This window comes from Lepidochelys kempii, chromosome 11 (genome assembly GCF_965140265.1).
Source record: "Lepidochelys kempii isolate rLepKem1 chromosome 11, rLepKem1.hap2, whole genome shotgun sequence".
NCBI classification, from domain to species: Eukaryota; Metazoa; Chordata; order Testudines; family Cheloniidae; genus Lepidochelys; species Lepidochelys kempii.
This window is the reverse complement of record NC_133266.1, coordinates 69,294,646-69,306,991: the sequence shown is the minus strand read 5'-3', so window position 1 is coordinate 69,306,991 and position 12,346 is coordinate 69,294,646. Positions and strand designations below refer to the sequence as shown.

The 12,346-nt window shown below is 47.3% G+C and overlaps 2 protein-coding genes across 10 annotated transcripts in view; both read left to right on the top strand.

Moving 5' to 3' along the window:
- The window catches only part of LRRFIP1 (LRR binding FLII interacting protein 1), a 186,062-nt gene that overhangs the window by 36,498 nt on the left and 137,218 nt on the right, over positions 1 to 12,346 (top strand). The window lies entirely within an intron of this gene.
- Positions 1,777 to 7,188, top strand: LOC140895888 (uncharacterized). Its single transcript, XM_073306755.1, has 2 exons — positions 1,777 to 2,638; positions 3,305 to 7,188. The coding sequence occupies exons 1-2, from the start codon at positions 2,185 to 2,187 to the stop codon at positions 3,523 to 3,525; spliced, it is 675 nt and encodes a 224-aa protein (XP_073162856.1). The 5' UTR covers positions 1,777 to 2,184; the 3' UTR covers positions 3,526 to 7,188.

The window sequence follows — 12,346 nt, the reverse complement described above, 5'->3', positions numbered from 1 at the left end:
TACTCCAGATGAGGCCTCACCAATGTCGAATAGAGGGGAACAATCACATCCCTTGATCTGCTGGCAATGCCGCTACTTATACATCCCAAAATGCCATTGTCCTTCTTGGCAACAAGGGCACACTGTCGACTCATATCCAGCTTCTCGTGCACTGTAACCCCTAGGTCCTTTTCTGCAGCACTGCTGCCGAGCCATTCGGTCCCTAGTCTGTAGCGGTGCATGGGATTCTTCCGTCCTAAGTGCAGGACTCTGCACTTGTCCTTGTTGAACCTCATCAGATTTCTTTTGGCCCAATCCTCCAATTTGTGTAGGTCCCTCTGTATCCTATCTCTACCCTCCAGCGTATCTACCTCTCCTCCCAGTTTAGTGTCATCTGCAAACTTGCTGAGGGTGCAATCCACGCCATCCTCCAGATCATTTATGAAGATATTGAACAAAACCAGCCCCAGGACCGACCCTTGGGGCAGTCCACTTGATACTGGCTGCCAACTAGACATGGAGCCATTGATCACTACCCGTTGGGCCCGACAATCTAGCCAACTTTCTATCCATTCATCCGGCCCATACTACTTAACTTGCTGGCAAAAATACTGTGGGAGACGGTCTCAAAAGCTTTGCTAAAGTCAAGGAACAACACATCCATCGCTTTCCCCTCATCCACAGAACCAGTTATCTCATCATAGAAGACAATTAGATTAGTCAGGCATGACTTGCCCTTGGTGAATCCATGCTGACTGTTCCTGATCACTTTCCTCTCCTCTAAGTGCTTCAGAATTGATTCCTTGAGGACGTGCTCCATGATTTTTCCAGGGACTGGGGTGAGGCTGACTGGCCTGTAGTTCCCAGGATCCTCCTCCTTCCTTTTTTTAAAGATGGGCACTACATTAGCCTTTTTCCAGTTGTCCGGGACTTCCCCTGATCGCCAGGAGTTTTCAAAGATAATGGCCAATGGCTCTTCAATCACATCCGCCAACTCCTTTAGCACTCTCGGATGCAGCACATCTGGCCCCATGGACTTGTGCTCTTCCAACTTTTGTAAATAGTCCCGAACCACTTCTTTCTCCACAGAGGGCTGGTCACCTCGTCCCCATGCTGTGCTGCCCAGTGCAGCAGTCTGGGAGCTGACCTTGTTCGTGAAGACAGAGGCAAAGAAAGCATTGAGTACATTAGCTTTTTCCACATCCTCTGTCACTCCCTCATTCAGTAAGGGGCCCACACTTTCCTTGGCTTTCTTCTTGTTGCATACCTGAAGAAACCCTTCCTGTTAAGAGTAACATCTCTTGCTAGCTGCAACTCCAGGTGTGATTTGGCCTTCCTGATTTCACTCCTGCATCCCCGAGCAATATTTTTAAACTCTTCCATGGTCATTTGTCCAGTCCACTTCTTGTAAGCTTCTTTTTTGTATTTGAGATCAGCAAGGATTTCACTGTTAAGCCAAGCTGGTTGCCTGCCATATTTACTATTCTTTCTACACCTCGGGATGGTTTGTCCCTGTAACCTCAATAAGGATTCTTTAAAATACAGCCAGCTCTCCTGGACTACTTTCCTCCTCATGTTATTCTCCCAGGGGATTCTGCCAATCAGTTTCCTGAGGGAGTCAGTCTGCTTTTCTGAAGTCCAGGGTCCGTATTCTGCTGCTCTCCTTTCTTCCCTGTGTCAGGATCCGGAACTCTACCATCTCATGGTCACTGCCTCCCAGGTTCCCATCCACTTTAGCTTCCCCTACTAATTCTTCCCGGTTTGTGAGCAGCAGGTCAAGAAGAGCTCTGCCCCTAGTTGGTTCTTCCAGCACTTGCACCAGGAAATTGTCCCCTACATTTTCCAAAAACTTCCTGGATTGTCTGTGCACGGCTGTATTGCTCTCCCAGCAGATATCAGGGTGACTGAAGTCTTCCATGAGAACCAAGGCTTGCGCTCTAGTAACTTCCATGAGTTGCTGGAAGAAAGCCTCGTCTACCTCATCCCCCTGGTCCGGTGGTCTATAGCAGACTCCCACCACAACATCACCCTTGTTGCTTACACTTCTAAACTTAATCCAGAGACACTCAGGTTTTTCTGCAGTTTCATACTTGAGCTCTGAGCAGTCATACTGCTCCCCTAACTACAGTGCAACTCCCCTACCTTTTCTGCCCTGCCTGTCCTTCCTGAACAGTTTATATCCATCCATGACAGTACTCCAGTCATATGAGTTATCCCACCAAGTCTCAGCTGCGCTCCAGCCATAGGAATTACAGTACCTTTGGGCAGATATCAAGGGAAAGGGGCCATGACCAGGATGCACTGCAGTGCAGGATTAAAGTGAAGGAGCTGCGGAATGCCTACTGCAAAGCCCGTGAGACAAACAGCCACTCTGGTGCTGCCCCCGTGACCTGCCGTTTCTACAAAGAGCTGGACATGCTACTTGGGGCCGACCCCACCTCCACTCCGAATACCATCATGGACACTTCAGAGCCCAGTTCAACAAGGCCGGGGGAAGAGAAGGAGGAGGAGCAAAGCGGGAGCAAGGGTGCTGAGGCGGAGGAAGACACTCCGGAATCCCTAGATGCATGCGGTCAGGAGCTGTTCTTAAGCCAGGAGGAAGGTAGCCAGTCACGGCAGCCGGTGCTTGGGGAAGGACAAACACCAGAGGAGGTTCCCGGTAAGCAGCTTTTATTTTGGGAAGGAAGTTATTCAGTGTGGGCTCTTGGGGTGAGGAGGGTTAGGGCTACATGCATGTCTGGATGCGGAATAGGGCTTTGATGTGTTCTCTCACATTGTGGTAATCGGCCTCAGTGATCTCTTCAGAGGTCTCATCCAGAACTTGGGCAAGGCACTTGTGCAGATTTCTCGGGAGAGCCACTGTGTTCCTTGTCCCAGTAAGGCTAACTTGTCCACACCACTGTACCGTGAGGGGCGGGGAACCATTGCTGCCCACAGGCAAGCTGCATATGCGCCAGGGAAGAAGCCGCATTGCAGTAAAAGACCCTCCCTTGCTTCCCAGGTCACCCTCAGCAGCGAGATATCTTCCAGGATGAACTCCTGTGGAAAATGTGGGGACAGTGTTCAGTATAGGGGCCTCCTGCCACTCTTGGCTCTCCCCAAGGCACAGAAACCCAAAGGACAGTACAGCCATGAAACAATCAGTCACGCTTGACCCTGTGCTTACCCACCATTTTGGGGCTTCTGTGGATTATGTGCGCTCGCTTTGGGACGGGCAAATTATGCTATTGTATAGACGGTGCTTGCCCTTAAGTACGGGGGAATCACTGCTCTGTCTGGTGTGAACAATGCTGCCTCCATTAAGTGTTGCATTTTGTCTTTACAGATGCAACCTTGAGATCTCAGCTGTCCATGTTATCACCGTCCGAAAGACTCCAAAGAATCAGAAAGAGGCCATGTAGAAGCAAGGAAGACATGTTGCATAAAGTAATGCAGCATTCAAGTAATGAAAATGGAAAAGTGCAGGAGTGGCGGGACAGGGAAAGGAGGATCCGGCAGCAGAATGAGGAGCGCCGGCACAAAAGCACGGTGCTCCAGCAGCACTGATTGGCTGATAAGCATAATGGAGCGCCAAGCGGACTCGATCCAGGCACTCGGAGCCATGCAGGCGGAACGCTACTGTGCCCGACCCCCCCTGCAGCCCTTGTCCCAAAACTCTTTCCCTGTCACCTCCAATCCACTTTCCCCTACATCCGGGTTCTTACCACCACCAGCTGCCTCCAACACCTGTAGCTTCACCACCCAGCCCTGAAAACTACGACCCTTACCCTCTTGCGCTCAACCTGCATCACCATGCAGTATAGCCATCCTGAAGTGCAGCACTCATTGCACAGCACTCCAGACAGGAAGGCCGAGAATGATAACAGGACAAACACAAATCTGCAATTGTACCGTTCCCCACCCCACTATACCCCCTTGCCCTTTGTGATTCCCAAGCAGTTCTGTTTCTTTTCAAGAAATGGATTTTTTGGCTTTGAGAACATTCTTTATTATTGCATAAAGTGAAAGATACCTTAGCCCAGGAAACAGGCACTGCAAGTCAGCGTAGCAAACACAGATTCCTACTAGCATTGGAACCACTGTGCTTCACTCCTGTGCAGGGCAACGGATATTGCTGGTGGCTTCATCTCCCTCAAGGCATCCCTAATCCTTGCAAGCCCGCGCTGGGCCCCTCTAATAGCCCTGCTCTCTCTCTGTTCAAATTCAGCCTCCTGGTGTTGAACCTTGGAGTTCCATGCCCGAGTGAATTGTTGACCCTTCGCTTCACAAATGTTATGGAGGGTACAGCACGCGGATATAACCTCAGGGGAAGTCGAAATGCCCATTGTGATCCTTGGAGACCTTGCTTACCTTTTAATGCCGTGGCTCATGAAACCCTACTGTGATCTTCTGGTCTGGGAAAAAAGTCCTGGCTTGCAGCATCCTGAACAGGCCAGTGTTCCGAAAGATGCGTGCGTCATGTTTAATGTCAATGAAATGTCCACAGTGTTCCACAAGCGCCTGGAGAACCATAGAGAAATACCCCTTCCGATTAACGTACTTGGAGGCTAGGTGGGCTGGTGCCAGAATTGGACTATGTGTGCCATCTATCGCCCCTCTACAGTTAGGGAAACCCATTTGTGACACCATCCACAGTGTCATGCACGTTACCCAGAGTCACGGTTCTTCTGAGCAGGATGCGATTAATGGCCCTGCAAACTTGCATTAATACAATTCCAACGGGCGACTTCCCCACTCCAAACTGGTTAGCGACCGATCAGTAGCTGTCTGGAGTTGCCAGCTTCCAGATTGCAATAGCACCCGCTTCTCCACTGTCAGGGCAGCTCTCAATCTCGTGTCCTTGCGCCGCAGGGTGGGGGCGAGCTCCTCACACAGTCCCATGAAAGTGGCTTTTCTCATCCGAAAGTTCTGCAGCCACTGCTAGTCATCCCAGACTTGCATGATGATATCCCACCACTCAGTGCTTGTTTTCCGAGCCCAAAAGCTGTGTTCCATGGTGGTGAGCATGTCCGTGAATGCCACAAGCAAACTCGTGTCATTTGTGTTACTCGAGTTGATGTCGTCGTCGGAGCCCTCACTGTCACTTTGGATCATTAGGAATAACTCGACTGCCAAACATGTCGTGCTGGTGAGACTCGTCAGCAGACTCCTCAGCAGTTCAGGCTCCATTCCCGCAGACCGAAAGGGAAGACAGTGCACAGTACAAAAAATGTTGAAAGATGGCGCCGAATGTGGACGGAAGCACAGGGATCGCTGGGATGCGAACCGATGCATCATGGGGCATTGGGACAGGACCCAGAATGCCCTGCACCCCCCCACCCCCTTCCCACAAGCCACAGCGCCAGAATGGGAAGAGATGCTCTGTGCGATAGCTGTCCATAATGCACCGCTCCGAATGCCGCTGCAAATGTGGCCACACCAGTGTGCTTGTTCCCGTCAGTGTGGACAGACAGCAGCGCTTTCCCTACTGTGCTCTCTGAAGGCGGGTTTAACTCGGAGCGCTCTACATCTGCAAGCGTAGCCATGCCCTTGGTGAGAGAGAAGCTTTCAAGCTTACTCAGAGCTCTTTTTTAGATTTGGGAAACTTACTTAGGCCTTGGCTACACTTGTAAGTTAGAGCGTGTTAAATTAGCCCTGGGTGCCCTAACTCCGGGGGTGTCCACACTGGCAAAGCACTTGGGGTGCCTGGACTCTGCGGCTGGGGTGCCCCTGGTAATCCACCTCTACGAGAAGCATAGAGCTTGCTGCGCCCTGGCTGAGACGCTGGGGTGTCAGTGTGGACAACGTGTTGCATTACTGCGCTGTGATTGGCCTCCGGAAAAGTCCCATAATCCCTTGAAGCCAAGTGGCCACTCTTGTCATTGTTTTGAACTCGGCGGCAGGCATGCGGATATCCCCTTTCAAAGCTCCGTTTTTGACAGCCAGCATGCTTATCTCCTCCGAGACACAAAGCAAACCATTACTGTGGAATGCTCCTGCTGCAGAGGGGTCGGTGTGGGGGTGTGTGTGTGAGAGAGAGAGGTGGGGGCTGATGTCAGGGTTTCTCCCTTCCCCCTGCCACTGTCTGAACTTGTAAGACAGTATGCTGACACTCTGCCCCCAAAACAGTCTCTCCCCCCACAAACACACAACACAGTCACGCTCCACACACACCCCCATTTGAAAAGCATGCTGCAGCCACTTGCATACTGGGATAGCTATCACAATGCGCTGCTCTCTGTGGTGTTGCAAGAGCTGCTAACAGGGTGAGCGCTTGCAGCTAACAGGGTGAACACATGGCAGCGCTTTCCCTGCTGCTGTCTCCGGGGGCTGGTTTAACTCTCAGTGCTCTACATCTGAGACTGCAAGTGTAGCCGTAGCCTTAGTATCCCAGCTAAACGCAAGGTGGAACAGATTGTTAAGCATAATAATAATGATGATGATGTTGTTCTGACAGGGTCTGTTGCCACTTAGAATTGGTGGGTTCTGGTCTGTGTGGAGCTTGCTTCTGATGAGTTTGGAGGGGCTGGGTGGGAGGCCAGAAGAGGATCTGTGGCTTATTACAACAATCTATACCTTACTAACACCCACTGCCCCCACTTCCTTCCACCCGCCTTCCCTTTCTCCCTATGACTGGAGGGATGTTAATGGGCCACTTCACCGTGAAATATGTAACTACCTATGCTAAACTATCTATTCCACCTTGTGTTTAGCTGTGACGCTCGGAGAAAATTTCCCAGACCTGAAGAAAAGCTCTGTGTAAGCTGGAAAGCTTGTCTCTCACCTGCAGAAATTGGTTCAGTAAAATATATTCCCTCACCCACATTGTTTTGTATTACATATACAATTTTTAGGTGCTCTAAATGGGATCTGATGGATTTGGTAACCTTCAGCAAATGCTTTGCAGGTAATGGGCCCACGTAGTGTAAAAGAGTGCATTTTCTTCATGTGTCTAGCCCTGTTTAATAAATAGATTCACTGGAGCCGGTGTTGTGAGGAATTGGTTATTTCAAGCCCTGAAGTATTTCTGTGTACACTTTGCAGTAATTAAACACTTTAACTTCTATGAGACAGTGAAACTTTAATAATATAAAACCTGCCTGATATAGAAAGGGAGTGGTACTGGTGGTGGTTCTTGTAGGTCAGCACTGAGCTTAAAATGTATTATTTTCTCATATCAACATTGCCACAACTCCTACTGTGTTGATCTCTGTCTAGTAGAAGTCAATTGCCAGTACTCTCTTTTCCCTCTTACTTTTTCCTTCTCTCTGTGCTCCCTCACCCTAATGTTGGGGTGCTACTGTTAAACATGACATTATCCACATTGTCCCGAGGGACTGTCACAGCATTAATGTGATGAGACAAAGCAAATTTAGCTTTTTTTCCCCCCGTCACTTGAGGGACTAGTGGGGTGAATACAACCTTAGCTCTGTTGTGCACAAATCCATGGGGCCAGACTGCGTAAAGGACAAAGAGAAATGATTAGGCAATCTTATCTCCAGTGGGGGAGAAGTTACAGAATTTTATCTGAGAATAAGCAAATCCCAGTCTCCTTTTATATGGTATATAACATGGAGACAGTAGAGAGTCCGGTTCACATCTCTTTAATGCAAAAGACTTTTCTATCCATTCTGGATCTCTTGTGGGAAGAGAGGCACTTTGTAAGCATGTCCTTGCCATCTGTCTCCTGTCACTCATATCCCTCTAGTTAAGAATGGAACTGTTCATTGTTCCCCAGAGGGCTAAAAGGGGCAAATGGCAGTCTGCTTTCCAACCTTTTACATTAATATGTCTTAATAATGCAATCTGTGATCAGTTAAGATCTGAACGTACACTGAGGGCACAGAATGTGAAAATTTAGTTATGGTGCAGATTGCACAGCTGTAGTAGAATCCTTTGCAGAATGTGCTCCTTCTACACTTGAAAGACTTAAGCCTCAATTGTGGAACTGGATCTCTGCGTACTGACCTGTGCGCCCATGCAAAGCCCCATTAATCCCTTGCATAGATCCAGTTGCAAAATTGAGGCCATTGCTTGGGGTGGTTTTTTTTTTGCTTTTTGTTTGAGCTCTCCTTTTTCAATGAAAATTGAGGGATATGGCAGACTCACTCCCGACAAAATCAAAGGAAAGGAAAATCTTTTGTTGGCTACCTGCTAGTAGTGTAGGATGACAATTTGGAGTTGATGCGTTAGGAGAATGTGAAAGGTAAGAACATGAATTTTTATGTGGACTATGACACAATATTGTAGCACAAATGAACCATGCATCCGAATGCTGGGATTTGTCTACAGTGTATTCACGAAGCTTGCTGTAAGAGCATTAGCTGCACAGTGGGGCATTATGTAGTTTTTCTATTCTCATTGCTTTATGTTGAAGCAGCACCTCTTGGCTCTTTTGATACCTCAGGATTAATATGCAGCAGGAGGCTTGGTGTTGTCTAACATCAGGTACCTGTCTTTCAGCATCAGAAGCAATGTAGCCAGTGTGTGGGCATAAGAGGCCAGGTAGGCAGTGCGTTGGCATAACATTTTGGAAGGATGTGGACAGTAGCAGACTGAGGCAAAGGTGGTTTAGTCTCATAAAAACAATGATGGCCTGGTGTTACTTATGTGAAAATCTGCGTACTCCATTTTAAAATTAAACTAGACAAACTGCATGTATACAATGAGCATAAGATCAGACAGGAGCAGAGAATGCAATCCTTCAAACAAACATCATATAATATCTAGTTCTCAGCAAATTCTGTGTTAATAATTTGGTTTCGTACACACAAACACCAAAATACAATTTATCAATACTGTTTACTTTCTCTGTCAGGACACATTTGAACTCTTGTTCTGTTGTGTCAAAGCTCAACAAGAATATTCTCCAAAACCTCTTCCCCTGTTGCAGTCTTTTTTGCTTAGCACAGGATAATTGGCTTCAGCCATGTCTGGGTATGTTTCCACATGACTCGATTCCTCAGCTGTTGTGGAAAAAGAGACAGACATCTGCTAGGGCTCTCCAATTCAAGGATAAAGTGCCAGATGTTAGTTGGGAACTGTATACTGTACTCTCACAAAAAGAAAAGGAGTACTTGTGGCACCTTAGAGACTAACCAATTTATTTGAGCATAAGTTTTCGTGAGCTACAGCTCACTTCATCGGATGCATACCGTGGAAAATACAGAAGATGTTTTTATACACACAGACCATGAAAAAATGGGTGTTTATCACTACAAAAGGTTTCCTCTCCCCCCACCCCACTCTCCTGCTGGTAATAGTTTATCTAAAGTGATCACTCTCCTTACAATGTGTATGATGATCAAGGTGGGCCATTTCCAGCACAAATCCAGGTTTTCTCCCTCCCCCCGCCCCCCAAAACCCCACTCTCCTGTTGGAAATGCATCTGACACTAGGGAGGCAGTGTGTTCTGGCTGATAAGGCAATGGACTGGGAGTCAGGAGACATGGGTCTTATTCCTGGCTCTGCCTCTGACCTGCTATGGCGTTGGGCAAAGCGTTTCAGTTCAGTGCCTTTGTTTCCCCTCCTTCCCTTTGTTTATCTTGTCTGTTTAGATTGTAAAGTCTTCAGGCTAGGGACACACACTCATGATGGGTCCAGATCTCAGTTGGTCTCTGGATGCCACTGTAATATAAACAATACATAATTTATGGAAAAGCCAGGTAAATGCAGCGTGTTAAACAGAAGTGGGTATTCCTGCTCAGTATTCTTTATAAAGAGGACATGTATTGCATCAACTTGTGAAATATGTTTTTAATAGGGGCTAGACTGTTTGAATTAATAGTAACTTCCGTTTTTCTCTAAGGGTGTAGGTCCTCACTGGGAAACAAAAAGAACAATTTGTCCTCCTTAATAGTGTAGATTACTTCTCAACTATGAGACACCTGTCAGTGAAGGGAATGACCTGAAAGTGTCATTGTGATGAACAGAGTAAATTATCTCATGCTTGATTGTGGTGAATGATGTACAGAAAGAGACAAAAGGATCAGGGAAATGTTTCTTATTTAAAAACAAATGAACTTGTTTGCTGAAGCACAAAAGTAAGAGCTAGAATGTGGTGTTTAGCAATTTCCTTGTTAAAATTGCCTTAATGGAAAGACACATGGAACACAAATCCGGTACCATATGTTGTTTAATTTCAAAGCTGTCTAACCCACCTTCAGTAGGTATTCAGTCTGTAAGTTCAGGGCTCCTATACGTTGCCTTATTCCTGAGTAATTATCCAAACTATAACAAAATTTAATTTGTAGTGTTGTCACATCTAGGCGCAACAGTCGTGGATCAAGACCCTATCGTGTTAGGTGCTGTACAAACAGAACAAAAACAGTCCCTGCCCCCAAAGAGTGTACTGTCTAAGTACAAGACAAGTCACAACAGATGGTTACAGATTGTTTTCTTGTACTCCCCCTTCAGTCAATGAGACAGTATTGGTCAGTGTGGTAAGTTGGGATGTCAGCACACCAGCAGCTTAACCGGTGTCAGGTTTTTTGTTGGCTTTGTGACGGTGTAGAGTTAGGCTGCAGAAGCACTTTAACGTGCCTTGTGTGGTCGCAGTGCAGCGCTAGGGGAGAGCTCTCCCAGCACTCTAAAAAACCCACCGCCACGAGAGGCGTAGCTCCCAGCGCTGGTGCCCTGTCTACAATGGTGCTTTACAGGGCTGAAATTTGCTGCGCTCAGGGGTGTGTTTTTTTACACCCCTGAGCGAGAAAGTTGCAGTGCTGTAAATTGCCAGTGTAGACAAGCCCTTAGTTAGTTTTGTGTATGAAGGTTCTTGTTTGAGAAATATAACTTTAATACTTTAGTACGCTACTTTGGCAGTAAGTGTCTAAAGCCGGGACTTTTCAGAGAAATTAAGTTCCTGAATCCCATTGGCCTTCAGTCAGAGCCCAACTCTCCATTTTCCAAGGAACTAAATTGGATTTATTTTCCTCTCTTGCTAAAGATAACTGGTGAAAGGTTTGGTGAATTTTCTGCAAATTATTTCTTAGTTCAGAGGCATCTTTCTTTGCCCTGTTGCACACCATGACAACGCTTCCTGGATTTGTTCCTGCTGGCATACAGTAGAACCTCGGAGTTACGGACACCTTGGGAATGGAGGTTGTTGGTAACTCTGAACAGTATCTTCACCTCCTACCTGTAAGTAGCTGTCCTACACATAGGGGCAGGCAGCTAGTTCTGGTTCCCTGGCTGCAAAGATGAGTGAGGGAGGGCAGGGGGTGAAAACAGTGCCCACGGCTTACAGGAAAGTGGCACAGACCCCAGCGCTGCTCCTGCTCTGCCTGCTTAGGCTGGCAGTTGGGGCTCACAATTGTGCCTGCGAACATCAGCGTCTTCACCTCCTAGCTGTAAGTGGCTGCCCCACGCATTAGCGTGGTGGTGGGGACAGGCAACCCAGATGTGCCTGTCTTTAAGTTGCAGTACAGGCACAGTATAGTATTTGCTCCCCCCCCCCCCCGGGGTCTCTGCTGCTGCCTGATAGCGTACTTCCGGTTCCACGTGGTGTCCAGTTGACTGGTCAGTCCATAACTCTGGTGTTCTTATCTTTGAGGTTCTCCTGTATTTTGTTGTGGGGATTTTTACATGCTACCATCCATGGTAAACTGTAGTAGGAACCACCAAGGGTTTATCAACACATTCCCTGCATTCACAACGGAAGTAATAAAGTGGAAACATTATGTCCTGGAAGATACAGACTTTGTTGGGTTTGTTAATCATTATAGGCAAGCGTTACTCTACCTGGCATATTTCTCTGTCTCCTCGCTCTGTATATATAATACATATATACACACACAGTGTGCATGGTTTTAATCTATGAATAGATGTAGGACAATACTATGGTTTGTTGCTAGACTGGGTGCCAAATGCTCTATTGTAAAGAAGCTGTTGTATGGTGAATGGAAAGTAGTGGAGGCTGAAGTCAATTTCTCAGTGACCAATGTGTTGTGAACACTGTTGGAAACAACAAGTATTGTCAGCTGTTTTGGGGCCTGTGAGGTTTCCAAGTAACATCCTGAAAAGTTCAGAGCTTTCAGAGGCAGTGAGGAAACCTACTAGCTAGTTCATGGACAACTAGGAGGGAGAATTCTGTTGTTCAGCTGGGACAGCCAAACTCGGGTCAGGGCAAGCAGCATTTACTTATCACATGACAAGCTGTTGTTTTGCACTTCAAAATCCATCAAAATGCCCTAATATTCAGTGCTAACAGGACTTCTTATTGAACACCAGTAGAAAAACTGGTTCTTTATTTAGAGAGGCAGTTTGGCCTAGTGCATAGAGCACTGGACTGGGATTTGGGAGACATGGATTCTGTTCCTCGCTCTGCCACTGGCGGGTTATTGCTCCTCCTTGTGCCTCTGTTTCCCCATCTGTAAAATATGGATAATGA